The 16,535-nt window shown below is 48.2% G+C and overlaps 2 protein-coding genes across 2 annotated transcripts; one reads left to right on the forward strand and one right to left on the reverse strand.

Moving 5' to 3' along the window:
- Positions 1-6,989: 6,989 nt before the first annotated feature.
- Positions 6,990-13,646, reverse strand: TMEM38A (transmembrane protein 38A). The gene is given in 7 exon segments (XM_066336391.1): positions 6,990-9,026; positions 9,282-9,399; positions 9,505-9,592; positions 10,049-10,233; positions 11,157-11,313; positions 13,293-13,430; positions 13,433-13,646. Coding segments are annotated over 7 exon segments (1,128 nt in total). The 3' UTR covers positions 6,990-8,798.
- SMIM7 (small integral membrane protein 7) lies at positions 13,542-16,165 on the forward strand. Its single transcript, XM_066336392.1, has 5 exons — positions 13,542-13,670; positions 14,179-14,220; positions 14,306-14,358; positions 15,010-15,100; positions 15,514-16,165. The coding sequence occupies exons 1-5, from the start codon at positions 13,645-13,647 to the stop codon at positions 15,527-15,529; spliced, it is 228 nt and encodes a 75-aa protein (XP_066192489.1). The 5' UTR covers positions 13,542-13,644; the 3' UTR covers positions 15,530-16,165.
- Positions 16,166-16,535: the final 370 nt, after the last annotated feature.

Here is a 16,535-nt window from a genome sequence, read left to right on the forward strand (position 1 = left end):
CCCCACACTGTGCTGTTGGGCAGCTCAGCAGTGAGAAAGAGCCCCAATAAAAGGCAATTCTGCTCCCAGGGAAGCTTTTCATACACAGTCGAGTTTGAAATTCTTACACTGCTTCCCCTGCTGTGCCTTTTACAAGAGAGATTCCCACTTTCCAGAAGAATCTGTGTGACATCTTTTAAGTGATGTATTCACTGAATTAAATCAAACAGCCAGCTAGGAAAATTTCAGATAAATTAAGAAGACAGAGCAAATAGAAAGAAATTAAGCACATACATGCACACAACCACAAGCATCAGAGCCCTCCCCCAGCAGCCTCTCCTGTTCACTGATACACTATATTATGTTCATGGATACTTTTCATACCTGAAAAACTGAAATATATAGAGAATATAAATAAATATATGTTTTTATACAACAAATACAAAGGTACATTTTATCATATGAGATTGAAATGACTTCAGAATTGGCATATTCTCTCCCCAAAATTATGTAAACTTTCATGGCTCTACAGAATCATGTGATAAAGTAGTACAAGAGGGAGTGCTAAAATTAGGAAGGGGAATGGCTGTATCTGCAGCCTTCCTTGGGACTGGCCTAAGTGAAAAATGATCACTGATGAAGCCTGTGCCAATGTCAAAGAGGAAAGAGCTCCCTCGGGGTGGGAATTCTCCTGTCTGCACTGCTGTCCCACAGGGAGCAAGGCTTAGCACAAAGCCCTGGAATAATTCATTAGCTCTCACCAAGACTGCAGGAGTTAAAGGGAATTCTTGTATCACTTTACACTCCAGCCCACAGGAATTCCAAACCTTACAGTGAGAGAGTGGGTTTAATTTATTGTCTTTTAGTGAAAATGCACTCACATGTTACATCCTTCATCCCAAAGCTGTTCCCAAAAATGTGTGAGGTCTAACACACCGTGGACTGGTGTAGGTAAAATCCCAGCACTGTCTGTGTCCTTACATGCTGACTAATGATAGAGTCCTTAAGGTTGGAAAAGACCTCCAAGATCACCGAGTTCAACCTTAAATTTCAGCTTCTCTGCAGCTCTCATGGATTCCTTCCAGAAGCTGCAGCTCCAACAGTTCTGCAAACACGGATCTCTGTCTGGGCTGGAGACACCTCCCTGTCCAAACAGCACATTCACCTCCCTGCACCCACTGGAGGAGATCCTGCTGTTTCCTTCCCTTGGGAGGCATTTTTTGGGGAATTGAGAGCCCTGCTAAAGCCTGTGCTTTCTTGTTTAAAAATGGAGTCCGAGGGAATGATTTTCAGAAGGGAGAAACTGTTTTGTAATTCCTGAAAATCTGAGTCACTGCTACCCACTGCCAGTTACCACTTTAGGAGCTCAGTCTGGCAACGGTGTCCCAGTGGGCAGAGGAAGTGGGAAATATTTGGGCATTGTCCAAGAGGAGAAGTTCTCCACAAACACTTCTTGCTGTTCCAGCGGTGGACGGGAATGCAGCGTGTGTTGTCCAGGGCTTTGGGAAAATCTCGTGCCTGGATGGGCTGGAAGTGCACTGCAGTGCTTGGGCTGAACGTGGCTTTGCTGGCAGTGCCATTAATTCCTGATTTCATGCAGAATTCTGCCATCCCTGCCCCGTCCTAAGGCATTTTCTCTCCCAAATGAAGCTGCAAACTGCAGTTTCCCTGCTGAGCAGCTGTCTGACCACAGAGCAGGGAGTGCCTGATGCTTTCAGCAGCTCCAAGACTTTTCAGCTGATAGACCTGAAAAAAGCTGAGCTGGTCGAGATTCAGACCAGGCTGAAAGGCTGGAAAGGAAGAGGAACCATCTTCCCACAGGGGAGATCCTGGTGTGTGTCAGGATTGAAGCTTGTGGTGCTGTCTGGGCTCCTCAAGCTCCCTCAACACAGATTTCTCCTTTAAAGGGGTGATAAGTTTTGGCAGTGGACACCAGTCTGTGGTGCCTCTCTCCAGAACGCTGCCTGCTCCTGCCTTTAAGGAAAGCCTGAAAAATTTTCAGCGACTTTGATAGGAAATGGTTGACTGGAACTTCACTGCATCCTGGCAGGATCCATCTGTATTTGAAGAGGACAGACATCTCTATAGCAACCAGGGTTTGTCACTTGGGCAGAATCCCCAGGGGCTCTTCCTAAGGAGGTGGGTGTGCTCCCTCTCAGGTGCTGTACACCTGAACGAGGTCTTTTCATTCACCACCCCTGGCTATTTTAGAAATAATTGTCTCAGTATTTTACCACCAGCATCACCGATGGTTCAGGCTCTCTCAGCCATTTACAGCAGGTTCCTTAACGCCCAGGGAGTCAGAGTGAGGCTGTGCCCTGCCTCTGCCCTCTAGTAAGCTGGGCAACAGTGAATTTACTAAAAAGTGTTTCCACTGTGCACAATTCTGGCAACATCTGGAGTGGAGAACCATCCCCAAAAGAGCAGCAGCACATGGGGAAAGATAGAAAAGAAAAATGTAATTCCGTACAAAAAGCCCAGCAAGACAGAAACGAGCAGGAGAGAAGAAAACCCCCTTCCTGAGGGATACTCCAGCTGACAGCAGAATTCCAGAGGCAGGAGCTGGTTGGCTGCTGCTCCTGGTTTTGTCATCAAGGGCAGGACAACAGCCATGGCCCACGTGCGCATCCCGGCTCGGGGGATCCGCTGCTGCTGCAGCGCTCACCCCCAGGGTCAGTGTCTGAGCTCAGAGGCTCCCTGTCCTGTCAGCAGGGAACGAGGAGCGAAAACCCATCTTTGTCCAAATGCCCTTGGAATACAGAGGGGGAGAAGGTGCAACCCCACAGCAGAAGCCCTGACAGAACAGGGTCTCAGGTCCTGCTCACAGAGCATCCTGCGGGGTCTCTTCCAGGCTGCTCTTTGCAGCGTTCCCGGCAAGCTGCCGGTTCGCTTGGTTGCAGTCTGTGTTCCTGTAGATGTTCAGGACAGCTCTTCCCGTAAGGAATGCTGCTTTCCCCACGTCCTGTGCAAACAGGGATGGTGCTTTGCCAGCCCAGCACATTCCCTCACTCAGGGCCGCTTCCTGCTCCTCACAGCAGCCCCTAATCTATCGTTTCTGTGGATTTTTGCCTTTTCCAGGAAACTGAACTGAGCATGTCAGACAGAACCAGTATCAGCCAGAGCAGCTGCTGTGCTTTTCCTGGTTCTCTCGTGAAAAGAGATTTAAGAGGCTGGTGTCTATCCCTGGCTGTATCCCTCTGGCATACAGTGGAATAATTAATGAAAAATCAGTAAATCTGCATTTATGGGCCCCTTTTGCAGACAATACTTGATTAATCTCCACAGTCATCTACCCAAATAAGAGATTAACCGACATCCTAATCTGTCATAAATCAACCAGGCAGGGAGCCTCACCTCGAGAGACACACAGTACAGAGCCTACATTAGGGTTTAGCCTACATTATTCCAAATCTAATTTAAGCCGACACCAGGACTGAAGTCATGGATCTTTAGGCTGCATTTCAAGGCACCGCAATCTGGGATGCGTTCCCTTCTTCTCCCACACTATCTCCCTGCCATTGTCACTGATGGCACCAGTTCTTGTCACACACAAAGAAAATCAGCTTCTCTCGCTGCTTCAGGCAGCTGGGGGCAGCGGGGCCAGAGGTCCCCCAGCCTGCAGCGCTTTTTTTGGAATGCCAAGACCTGACAGCTCCATTGAGGAGCACCAGGGGCTGGGATAATTGGGAAGCAGCAGTTTGCCTTCCGCAGGAATGCCGAGTCTGTGTTACAGGTTTGGGGGAGCTCGCTGTAATTTGCAAATCAAAAGCAAACGAAGGCAGCCGACGAAATCTTTTCCGGGCACATTTTGGATTTCCTCAGGCTATAAAAATGTTGAAGCCTCTAAACATCTCAGACCTGTTTTCCTGCATTCCAGGGCTACAGCCTACCTGTACCCTAAGGCTAAGATGGAATCACTGTCTCACACCGATTCTTCCTGACATTCACAAGCTCTTTAAAAAAATTCCCTCCCCAGATTCGCTTTTGGCAAGCAAAGGAAGCAGATAAGGAAATATAAATGGCACTTTTTCTAAGGATAATGTGTGAAAGATGCAAATGCACAAGTGTGAAAGAGAGACCAGACTCCAAGGTATTCATGACTGTTGATCTTAGCACTATCAACATCTTTTTGTCACAGATGTCATCACAGAGGTGAAGTGAGTAGCAACTGTGACTCAGGAAGGCAGCGTGGGCTCTGGCGTGACAGGGAACCGATTTCTCACTCTCTGCCTGTTCCCTGAGCCATCAGCCCCCAACAGCTTGTTCACAGACTGCTGCGTTCGGAGCAGGATTAAATTCTTAGCTGGGAGGTAATTTTGTGGGTGTTTACCAAGTCATGTTGATGTCTGATGAAATTCAAACCCCTTTAATTTCAAACCCCTTTAATTGGCATTTCCTTGCGGTGGATGTGCACGAAGGATGAACCAGATGCCTTGGGGCCAATACCAAGAGCATCCTAAAGAAGAAAATATCAACCCTTTGTGCAGAGTACTTGGCATCAACAGCATCATTTCTCGTTGTGAGTGGTTTGCCTTGTCTGTGTCCTGTCTTCCTGGATGGAAGCAGCTCACACTAAATCCAAACTACCTTTGAGACCTTTCTGGAAAGTCTTGTACAGATGTATATTCTGATTTCTCGTTATTTGGGCAAAGAATTAAAATGTCTCGAGAGAAAAATCTTTGCTGCAGCAAAAATCCCGGGTATCTAAGGCCATAGGAAATGCCATTTTATCCCAGCCTTACCTTCCTTATCATCCTCATAGGAGCCAGTTACATCCTCTGAAGAACAGCACAAGAACCATAAAAGAGAGAATCATAGCTAAGGGCCAGATAAATCTGTGCTACTCTGAAACGCATAAAGCTCTAAATTTTAATGCTTTTGTGTGCCCTTAAAGCACCATGAACAGGCTGCAGGAAGGAGCAGGCATTTGGCAGCTGATCACCTGGCAAGTGTTAAAAGGAACAACTTCTGTACAGCTCAAGAGACGGCCAAGGTAACATCCATCTTTATCCTCTGGGTCTTTCTGCTTCGCTGGATAATATAATTTGTTTATTCTTTGGACAAAGCGTGCAACAATGTAAATCTTGGCATCAATAACAAAAGGAAAAGTTGAAACCAGGAACACTGGTTGCTCTGGCTTGGTGCTCTTGCACTGGCTTTGCCCTTTCTTACACAAACTGAAATTCTTTCCTTTGCCCCCCTCTTTTTGTTACTTCATTTACTGTGAAGAATTATTAATGCTTTGTGTAAAATTATCCTCTGGGTTTGTTTGGTTTTGGGTGGTTTTTTTTTTAATTACAAATACATAAAGCCTGTGGAGCTTTCCCTATCTGTGGAGCTGATCTGCCACGATGGCAAAGCTGCAGGCACCGGGTTTGGCTCTGAACGGGAAAGGGAAACCTGTCAGTCCACATGAAATGCTGAAACAGCAACTGAAACATTTGCTTTTCCCAGCAGGAACCCAGGGCCTCTTTGAGGATTAAACCTACTGCTAAATTTAGCCTGGTCTCAGTGGAGTCAGTATCAGAAGTTATCAGATCAGGACATCTCTGGAGGGAATGACGTCTGTCCCGTGGAAGTCTGAGCCCCTGAGCCCTGGCAGGCTCCGGTCCTGCCCTGGGCTGCAGCAGAGCTGGGAATATTCTGTGGAGACAGAGACTCCGGAGACATCGTAGGATTCTTCAGAGGACGTGAAAAACCTGCTCTCATCAGCCTGTTCACTTACAGGTCCTGGGCAAAATAACCCTGAACTGGATGTCACAGGCAGGAGAATGGTAAAACCACCTGAAACCTTGTGATCCATTGTTTTCTGAGTTGTTTATTCAGTGTGAATGAGACTTGCACTGACCTTTTCCATTGGTGGATCGTACCAATTGAAATTCCCTTTTCCAGGGCAATTTACGCTCTCATCTGCTCTAAATTAAATGAATTTTAAAAGAGTTATTCTGTGGGGCAGACAAGAAACCCTTGTCAAGATATAAAACAGGCTTTGCAGATTCTTGTTTGGGGCAATTGGTTGTGTCATGCCTTCCTCATCACTTCCACCTCTGAGCTGTGGAAACAAATGACTCCATTCCTTTAGGAAACAGCCCAGTCCCATTTTCTTTCTGTTTGGAGCAGAGCCTGAAGGAAGGAAGTGTCTGGATAGATCTGGTGGGGCTTCCCAGAGGTGCTGCAGCAGCCCCGTGTCCCCACAGTTTTTATGTGTGGTGAAAATGTGCTGCTTTTTCAAAGGCCCCTTTTTGATTCTTGGGATGAAGGACACCAGGCTGGAATTGTACCAGACTGCCAGTGCTGAGCCATGGAAATTCAAGACAAGTTTCATCTCTCTCACTGGGAAAGGCTTCACTATCTGGGACTTGTGACTCCTCTGTGGCTGTTGTCTTCTCAAAACTAACCCCCTACTCCTGTTGGGTACTCTGAAGATGTTCAGAGCTTCAATTTTAACCTCCATTGGAAAATATCTTCTCTCTATGTTTGATTAGAAGCTGTGATTTGACTCAGTTTGATTTGATTCAGGGTCCAAAGACTCTGAAGAGCCAAGACTCTACACTCAGAGAGCAGAGTAGCAGCTATGGGACCACACTAAATATCCACTGCAGAGAATTCTCATTTTTTTCCAGTTTTAAATACTGATACTCTGCATAAACATGCTGGAGCCCTGTATGTGTGTGTGTATTTACCAGTCCCAGGTGAATGCCCTCCTCCCTCTTATAGTGACAAAAGGAAAAAGGGAAACAACTGGCATAAACACCAAAGGACTCAATTTCCTTATTTCCTTCCCTGAAATCTGTGGATATCTGTTCTGAGGACACCACCACAGACACCTTTTACCCTGTTATTTCCATTTATAAAAAGTTCAGACACTGCTGTAGGCCATAAAGTCTGATCTCCTTCATCAATCATTTTGTCCCCAGGTCCTGGTGACACAGAGCTCCTGTGTCACTGCCTGGGACTGAGAAGGGTAAAACAAACACAGAGATTTCCTCAGCTGCCACTGGACAATCAGAGTCACTTCACAATTTTTATTTGTTGACGGCTTTTATAAAACAAAATTCCCCTTGGATCAGACACCTCATAAAACACTGATTCAGTCTCGTGCATGCCCGTGACACATCAAGTTCCAGCAGAGCAGCATCTGCAGGACCAGACAGTGGAGCTGGCAGGCAGAACTCCTGCTTTCTACTGAAGGGGAGGGAAACTCACAAAATTAAGGCACTGTCAAACCCCAAGCCCACACATCTTTGACCTTTCCTACTGGCATTCCTCTGCTTGCACACAAGGATGGTTTCTTATCTTTAATTAACCGTCAGTTGCAATTTTGAACAGGGACACGCACACACAAACCCTCACTTCTCTTAAATCCTGTTTGCATTCCCAGCTGGAATGGAAACAGCAGCAAACCTCACTGCCAGGGATGAAAAATGCCCAGTGCTACATCCCCAGGCTTGCCACTCTCACTGTGGTGATCCCAGCCCTTGGAAGATGCCATTTATAAGAACAAAATCAGTTATAAGAACAGCTCTGAACTACTCTAAAAGCCAGTGTTCACTAAGCAGAACACAAATGAGCTGACAGACCCCTCCTGAGCCATGCAAGGCAGTTCAGATTCTTCAACCATTGGGCACAAGCTGCATTCACAGCCCAGCAGTTTGGCCTGAGGGGACCTACAAAAGGCAATCAGTATTTTCAGCTGATGTGCTTTTATCAGTCCTTTAAAGTAGTTTTCATCAGCTGGTGTGAAATGCCCGGCTTCAGCCTTTCTGTCTGAATTTAAGAATATAGGAAAGGTTTCTTCCTGCATCCAGGGAGTGTTCAGGCTGTCCTGGAGCACACCAGGATCACTGCAAGCCCAAAGCAGCATGTGGCTGTGGGCTCAGGGCCACAATTAAAAGTTCCAATTCCAATGTTAAAAAAAAAAGCCAGATTCAGGTCCATGACTTAGGTGCCCTAGCAATTATAAATGAACAGTAATAAATACTAACACTCACACACACTCTTCTTTATCCCACAGGATTACAAACAAACCAGAGCCATGCTTCTCCCCTGGTTCAATAGGATCAGGTTTGGGGTGGGACACACTCAGTAACAACGTGCAGCAATGCCACACACAGCCTAGGATAGTGACAGTGCCAACACATGGCACTGGGAGCACTTCACAGCTTCAGAGCTCTTGCAAACACAGACTTGGCTGAGCAAATTACAACGTCCTGACCATCAGAATCAGAGGGAACTGAGGTGAACTGGGTTTGGCTCGGCCAAAGGCCATGTCCTTATTGCATTTGAAATGTCACATTACTTGGAGATATGGCAGGTGTGGAAGCTGGGAAAAACCAGACCAGGCTCATACCAGGCCATTTAATTTCCTCGAGTATGAAACCTGATTTCCACATTGTGTCTTAAGAGTTTGTTGTTTTGGCAGACACTGAAAAGGTCAGTGAAAACTCAAAGGGAGTTATGAGTTGCAGGAGCACAAACCATTCCTCCCATTCATAAATAAACACAGTGAAAGATTTTACACCAATTGAAAATGCTGCATCAGATTTGCTGACAGCTTGGGAACTGGCACCCACTTACTACCCTGGCACAAACCTACAAATCCCTGAAAATCTGATCAGAATAGAGAGGCAGAGACCAAGAAGCAAGCAGCAGCACAGAGAGCAAAAATGAAATTCAGGGACCCGGCTGGCAGTGTCCTGGCTTCCACCTCTCCTCTGGAGTCTGAGAGAGAAGGACTGGAGCACAAAGGAGGTCACAGGTGGCTTTGAGACTCAGCTCTGGAAGAATTTTCTTGGCCTATTTTCTGCGCCGTTGCTTTTTTATTCAGCTTTTTTTGCCTTCCGTTTCCTGGTGCCTTCGTTCAGCTCCTCTTTGGACTTGGCAGGAGGAGGAGGAGGAGGAGGGTGGGAAACCTCATGGGAGGCCCCGTGGTGGTCGTGGTGGTGGCTTGGGTGCCCACTGGAAACAGAGCCAAAGAGGACGGGGCAGATGAGGTTTTCCAGCGGAGCAAAAGGTGAGGCATGGGAGTGAGTGGCCGTCATGAAAACCTGCCAGGCAACAGGGAACACTTAGAGATGACACAGAGCAAGGAAATACTGACCAGTGAGCACTCTGCTGACCCCAGAGAAAGCCCCTGCTGCTATATGACTAGAGGCACAAGGAGTTGCTTGTGTGATGGAGAATTCAGCATTGAATTTCCTGAGCAGATCCTACAGCCAGTGAATTCTGTAGTGGCTCAGGAAGGTGAATATTCCCAGTTTAGGTTGTGCAGTTTGCTGGCAACAAAGCTGCTGTAAACTTACCTTGCAGACTATCATGAACATGGTGAAAAAGAAGATGAGGTTGGCTTCAGAGATGGGGAGCCAGTGAGTCTGCTGCAGAGTGAAGAGGACTGTGCCATACAGACTGGCTTTTGTAGGGCTGGAAGAGAAAAAAAGAGGTTTTCTGGAAGGTTTGCACCCAGCCCTGACTGGTTCTTTCATTCCATTCTTCATCTGACTGGGAATTTCCAGGCTGCTGACTTACAAGGACATATGAAGAATTTCGTTTGTTTCAGGCTTCCAGACCCCACGCAGCAGCTGCTCAAAGTTTGACATCAAGGCCACACCAGAACCTGTGAGACAGAGAAACCTGTCAAAGAGCTGGAACTGCCACAGCAGAGGGCTCTGAATCCTCAAGGGGACAAAGGGTTCTTGACATTCTCCCCAAATTTACAAGTCAGCCTAAGCCAACAGAGCAGGGCAAATGCTTCCTTGACTTTCTACCAAGTGGATCATGATGCAGGGAAAAGGCATTTGCCTCTTGCAGTTACTGATGCTCAAGTGCTTGCCCCAAACACAACCTTAAAGGAAAACTGACTGGCAGAACCCCCTGAAAAGACACAGGTGAGGTCAGAGATCCCAGCAGAAAGAACAAAGAACTCCTGACTCCAGTTCTGTGAGGCTGCACAAACACCTGCGAGGTGCGAACCCGAGCACCCCAACCCACATCTGCTCCCTGCTGCTCCCCCTGAGCTGTCCCCAGAGTGTCCCAGCCCTCCCTGCAGCCTCTGGAGCATCTCAGGTGTCACCTTTGACCCATCCCGTGGCCATCATCACGAACCACCCGTGGTGGTAGAGGTGGTGGGCGTGGTGCACCCCGGCCGCGATCTTGCGCACCCGGACCACCTCCTTCATGGCCACAAAGATGAGCTTCACGGGCAGGAAGCTGACACACTTGTAGAAGAGGTTCATGGGACAGAAGAATATCAGGTACCTGCAAAAAAGATCACAGGTTTGTTCTGATCTGGGATAGGCAGAGAGGAGTAGTGAGGCAGATTGAGTTATGGCAGGTGGGGGGGAAGGAGAAGAAAAATCTAAAAAAAAAACAAACAAAAAAATTCCTAATTTCATAGCTAATTCCAAAGGGAAGCAAGCACGCAATGAAGCCTCTCTATAACAACAACTCAGAGAGCCCTCACTACAAATACTCCACCTTGAATAAAACCAAATCATTTTAATTCAGAGTGTTTTAGAATTTTGTGTCTTGCATGGACCAAAATCATCAGCTCATGTAGAACAAAAAGCCACACATACTAATATGATATTACAGAGGACAGATTTCAAATACTCTTTTTTTTCCAGAAAACTGCCATATTTTTCATCCCTGAAAGAAGATCTTTCTCTTCATTTTCTCAAGTATAGAAAACTAGATGGCTGAGTGATTTACTCAGAGACTTCTGTTTATGAAAATTTCATTCACAATGCCTCCCAACAACGCTCATTCTGCCACACAAAAGCACCTACAGCCCATACAGACCAGGGAAGTTAAAGGTTAATTTGTGCACGCTTCACCAACACAACGAATAAAATGCCCCCAAATCTTCAGGATGTGCCACTCCTTGCTCCGTGTGGGATCCGTGGGTGCTGCTGCTCCTGGGGTTTGGCCCTGGCTCAGCAGTGGCTGCTATGAATAGAAGTGCCCCAGCCCAGATAATCACAGCATTAGGCAGCTGGTCAGGGAAACTGGGAACCAGAGCCAGGAGTGCAAGAGCCTCAAAGGCTGCCTCAGCCCACCTCTGCTCCCTCAGTTGGTCCCAGCGAGAGCAGAGCTGTGTCCCACAGGGAGAACATCTCCCTCCACACCTCCCTCCCCAGCAGAGCCCTTGTGCCACACCAGGAGGGCTGCAGGGCACTCACCACACTGCTGTGGCCAGGATGACACTGGAGTTGTGGCTGAAATAGGCAATGGGTGCCTCTCCCAGCAGCAGATCAGCGAGGATGTAGCTCCCAAAGCAGTGGAGCATAGCACAGAGCCAGGAGGCAAAAGGGCTCTTCCGGGACATCTCCACGGCTCCTGGGAAAAAAATTGGGGATCACGAAGTCATCAGTGTTGGAAGGGACCCTCAAGGCCATCTAGTCCAGCCTCAGGGAGAAGATGGATTTAGCAATTAAGCAGGAACTTCAAGATCCAGTAAGAGAGAGGCTCGAGGTGCGTGTTCTCCCACAAAGCAACTCAAAGAAAAGCGCTTGAAGAACAAAATACAAAAGTGTGAAGCCCAAACAAGAACCAGAGATGGTCAAGAAATTACCACAGCCTGCAGACCCCCTGAAGGTCTCATGTGAACAGAGTCACTAGAAGTTTATGAGCTGGCTGAGAGATTCTCTCCTTCATTTGCTGCTAACAGAAAGAACATTTTTCCCCCTTGAAATCAATGCCTTACAGTCTAAAAATAAAATGCATACTAGTACCATTCTCTCCACTGCTTCAACCTAGGTGCCCTCTAGAATTCATGAACAATCTGTTCAGCTCTTTCATTCATAAGATAACCTGCAAAAATAGAACAGGAATTCTTAATCTTTATTTAAGAGAACAGGATTTGAGGCTTCTTCCCCACTCCTGTACTAGTCTGGAAATACTTTGTGGTCTCCTCCCACAATCTGCTATGGCCTTTTTTTAAATTCTTGTAGCAATTTTCATCCACCTTTGTACATTCTCAGGGAAACCTCCCAATAACATCAATTCTGTGACTTAGTTTCATCACCTTAAACTGCTCCAGAATCCTTCACGCAGGGTTTCAGATACAAACCTCCATTCAGTGAGCAGACAAAAAGAGAAAACGCTAAAAATGTTACATCAACATGATTACCTGGTACACCTTAAAAAGCAGTAAGTGGATCAGCAAGAGCCAAAGCTGTGAGTGCCCAGGCTCTTCCATCCTTGGGGACATTTGAACCAGCTGAAAACACAGCGGCAGCGAGACAGCTGCAACAGCCGAGACATGAAACTGGTTCTATAGGAACCTGAGGTTTAGCTTGAGGCTTAAATTTAGTAACACTTGTTTTTCCTTGGCCCCACGAAGCCATGCTGTCTCCAAGGAGGAAACAGGACGGTTCTGTCCTGACCCTGATCCTCAGCCCAGGAGCTGTGGGATGGGAGCACTGCAGGAATCTGGGGAAAAGCACACCCCGGCCTCATCCAGTCCCCAGTGGATTCCTGGGCCTGCATATATTTAAAAGTTATTTTTGTGAGGGCTGCCTGTTAATTGTTCCATTGCTCCATGCTGGAAAGCAGCTGGGAGCAACCAGGCTGGAAAACCCGGCAGTTGTTTACAGGGAGTTTAACGGGAACAGCGCAGGGATTGTACGGCTCGGAGCTCGCACAACACCCGATCTGAAAATCATCCCCGAGCTCGGCATTGCTTTTTCCTTCAGTCACTGTGCACTTACAGCGAAACTGCTCAAAACAGAGCATGAGGAGCGCACACATTGTCAAAAAGAGAGGGAATGCGGCGTTTGGAAAAGACCGAGGCACAGCCAGGCTGTGACAAGGCAGAAGGTGAACGCCAAGGCGCAGATCTATCGATCTGTGCCAGATAAACCCAAGAGAACAAACAAAGCAAGGTCAGTTATGGTTCCTGAGAACAGCTCAGGGCATGGTCCAGAGGGTGGGAAAATCCAAGGTTTTGCTTCCAGCCCTTTTTTATATAAATAGAAGGAAGGTACTGCCACAAAAATATTCAAGCCAAGGGACTGGCCAGAAACGCAACTCTCAGTCCTGGGGTGGCAGCCAAGTGACCGAACTCAAATACCTCAATGCGGCCGGAATCCAGTCTTAAATAAACCCCAAGATTATTTCTCAAAATCACAGTCACGGGTTCGCGGGGGTTTTCCTGCCCCACGTTCAGACCCAGGCGTCGGAGCAGTGACACGGCCCGTGACAGGCGGCACAGGACAGGGACGGCAGGTGGCAGAACCTGTTGGTGCGGGGTCCGTGCCGGCACAGCGGCACCGCAGCTCCCCGCAGGGTCCCCCCGGGCCGAGGGCCGCACTCACCGGGCTCGTACTTGAGGTAGAGGACGGAGATGATGAAATAGGCGGTGTCGAAGAGCGGGAACACCGGCAGCGCGGCGAAGGCGGCCGCCAGCTCCCCGAGGGGCAGCGCCTCCGCCAGATCCATCGCGGCCCCGGACGGCGCTTCTCAGTGCCCGCTCGTGGATTCCCGTGCCGGGGCTGCGGGAGGCGCGGCGGGCGCTGCCCGGGCCGGGCTCCCCTCGCTCCCCGCGGTGTCCGGAGCCGCCGGTGCCGGTGCCGGTGGCGGAGCGGCGGCGGGAGCGCAGGCGCCGCCGGCCCCGGGCAGCGCCCGCCCCTTCCGCTTCCCCCCGGCCCCGGAGCCGCCGCCGGAGCCATGATCGGGGACCTGCTGCTCTGCGGGTACCGGGGCCGGGAACCGGGAGCGGCTCGGCCGGGTTAGCCCGGCCCGGCCGTGCCTGACCCCTTCTTCCCTTACCCATGCCCCGTTCCCGGCCCTCTTACCCCTCTCCATCCCCGTTCTCCCTCCCCGAATCGCTTCCCTGGCCTTACTCCCCTGCCCCGTGTCACTTTTCTCGTTCTTTCCCGTTCTCCCATTCCTTGTCCTTCTGCCCCTTTCCCCGACCTCTATCCCCATCCCCGACCCTTCTCCCCCTGTCCATCCCCGTTCCCCGTCCCTGACCCGCTTCCCCGGCCTCACTCCCCTTCCCTCTCCCTCTTTTTCTGTGCTGGTTTCCTTCGTCCCTTCTCCTTTTCCTCGTCTCCTTTCCACCGTCTCCGACTCCCCTTTCTCCATCCTCATTCCCGTTCCCCGACCCTCTTTTTCCGTCCCCCTGTCCCTTTCCCCCTTCCCCGTTCCCCTCTCCTTGCCCCTCTCCATCCCCATTTTCCGTCCCCATCTCTCCCGCAGGACGCTGCTGGTGAACGCCGGTGCCGTGCTCAACTTCAGGCTGTGAGCGAACGGGGAAGGGCGGGCGGGGGAACGGGGAGGGTTGTTTTGGGGTTCGCCTGCCTGACACGGCCCCTGTGCCCCGCAGGAGGAGGAGGGACACGGAGGGATTCGGAGAGGAGCCGAGGGAACCCACGACCGGTAACGGAGGGATGCGGGAGCCGGGCACAGCCCTGCCCTGGGCCGCCGGGACACTCACAGGAACGGGCTTTTCTGCAGGAAATCCTTGGCCAAACCACAGCTTTTCCACTCCTTTTTATTGGATGGGGATTGCTGTGGGACTGGAATAACTGGCTTATTAACTTGTAAACTGAAATGTTCTGAACGTCTTAATTGTCAAACTGAGATGAGAAGAAACACACATAAGGCATGTTTCTTTTAGCGTTTTTAACTGTAGGTACCTGTGCTATAGAGGTAATGCTCTGCTCACTCTCTGATTGCCATTTCGATGTGGATACACGTGTGTTGATGCCTAGTAGCTCTGTTTGCTGGTTAAAAATCCCAGGAAGCCTTTGAACTACAACTGGCCTTCCCTTTTTCACACTGTGACCCCTTTTTATAATTGTTTGGTCGTTTTGCTCCTGTATCCTTACAGAGTTGCACTGAACAGAGCATCCATCCTTCACCTACAACCTCAAATTTCAGTCTGAAGTTTTTGTTGTGGGGTTTGTTTTTTTATGTTGGTTTTTTTTTTCCCCTCTCAGAGTTGTATGTGATTTTTTTAGGCAGTGCTGAAAGTGTTACTTGTCAGGTGTGTTTTTCATATCAAAAGCTTCTCCTGTTGATTTCCAGGTGACAATATCAGAGAGTTCTTGCTGAGTCTCAGGTATTTTCGAATCTTCATTGCCTTGTGGAATATCTTCATGATGTTCTGCATGATTGTGTGAGTAACCCTGTGCAGCATCTTCTCGTTTGGTTATAGGAAGTCATATATTGGCACTGCCCTTGCACATATATCTCTTTTCACATCTGTCTCTCCCACTTGATTTTTCCATAATTCTTTTTCACTTCACTCCTTTATTTCAGTTTTCAAATATGGGTTGATCTCACAATTTTTTTGCTAATGTGGGTACCTGCAGTGCATGAAAACCAGCTGTGCCAGCACCTGAGTCATTCAGCCTCAGGCAGAATGTTGCTTGTTGGGGGTTGCTCAAATCATACATCACCTGGCTTTAAATTCGGGGATGTTTTTCATTTTGGGGTGGGTTGGAAACCCACCAAGTTAATCAGATTAAATCAACCTTGATTTGTGTGGCTGTTTCTCATCTACTTTTTTTTTTCTGTTGCATCCCCCAGGTTATTTGGATCTTGAAAACCACCCACGGACACGTCGGAAGAGACTTTTGGCTGGGAACAAACTTTTCTAGAAGTAAAAGATTCTGATGCTCTCCAGCTGCAGCCCCAGGCCTGTGGGGAGCTGGGACATGCTTGTCCCCTCCAGGTTCCTTCTCTGCCGGGGCTTGGAGCCACAACCTTCACACAAATTATCTCAGCTCCACTGAAAGAGAATTTCAACTTCATTTTCTAAGCTCAGAGTGGGGAGCAGGGGAGAACTGGAGCCAGTTTTACACCGCTGCCCTGCCAGTCCCAGCTGGGGCTGTGCCAGCTCATGTTCCCCCTGTCCAAGTCACAGTCCTTAGTTCTCACTTTGGTGTAAAAGTTGAGCAGAGTGTTCTTGTAACTTCTCACTATTCCATTAGTTTTGTTGGAGGTGTAGAAAAGAAATATTCGAGAAGAAAAAAATGCCATTCTCACCATCTCCCTGTTTTTTTCCAGAAAAAAAAAAGCTTTTTAAATTAATATTTCAGAGAATTTTTTTTCTAATAAATATGTAAGGGATTTTGAATGGGGAAAAATGGCAAAAATAATTATCTAAGCCAGTGTTAAGAGATAATTTTGGAATAATCTTGGATTTGGTTGAATAAAGTTGTTCTATTTAAGGGTAAAATACTTGATGTCGTGTTCATTCTGTTACAGGAGAAATTGATTCTGTATTGGTGTATTTTTGGGAAATTGTAGCTGGTCCTGTAATCTGTCTGGTCTTGTGTTATTTATATTAAGTTGGCCTCTCTGACCAACAGTTTTCCCCCCAGAATCACCAAGATAATTTAAGAGAGGGCAGTGCTGAGTATTTTTAAATCAAACTGTAAACTGTTCGGGCTGTGGAGCTTCCACAACTTGAGTTTCTTTAGCTGTTGAGGAGAAAGTGCCTTGATATAAATTATTCCCTGGCACAAGTTTTAAGGAGTATTTTGAATTTTATCTGGTAGTGAGATGCAAGTGTTGGGCACCTGCAGCATTTTACTTGAGTCACCCTC

The sequence above is a fragment of the Sylvia atricapilla genome, chromosome 26 (assembly GCF_009819655.1).
Source record: "Sylvia atricapilla isolate bSylAtr1 chromosome 26, bSylAtr1.pri, whole genome shotgun sequence".
In the NCBI taxonomy this organism is placed as follows: Eukaryota; Metazoa; Chordata; class Aves; order Passeriformes; family Sylviidae; genus Sylvia; species Sylvia atricapilla.

Bases quoted from the DNA above. Each gene is read 5' to 3' on its own strand.
- SMIM7 (XM_066336392.1), top strand. From the start codon at position 13,645: ATGATCGGGGACCTGCTGCTCTGCGG. The intron at 13,671-14,178 runs GTACCGGGGCCG...TCTCTCCCGCAG, and splicing joins GGGGACCTGCTGCTCTGCGG to GACGCTGCTGGTGAACGCCG. The intron at 14,359-15,009 runs GTAACGGAGGGA...GTTGATTTCCAG, and splicing joins GCCGAGGGAACCCACGACCG to GTGACAATATCAGAGAGTTC.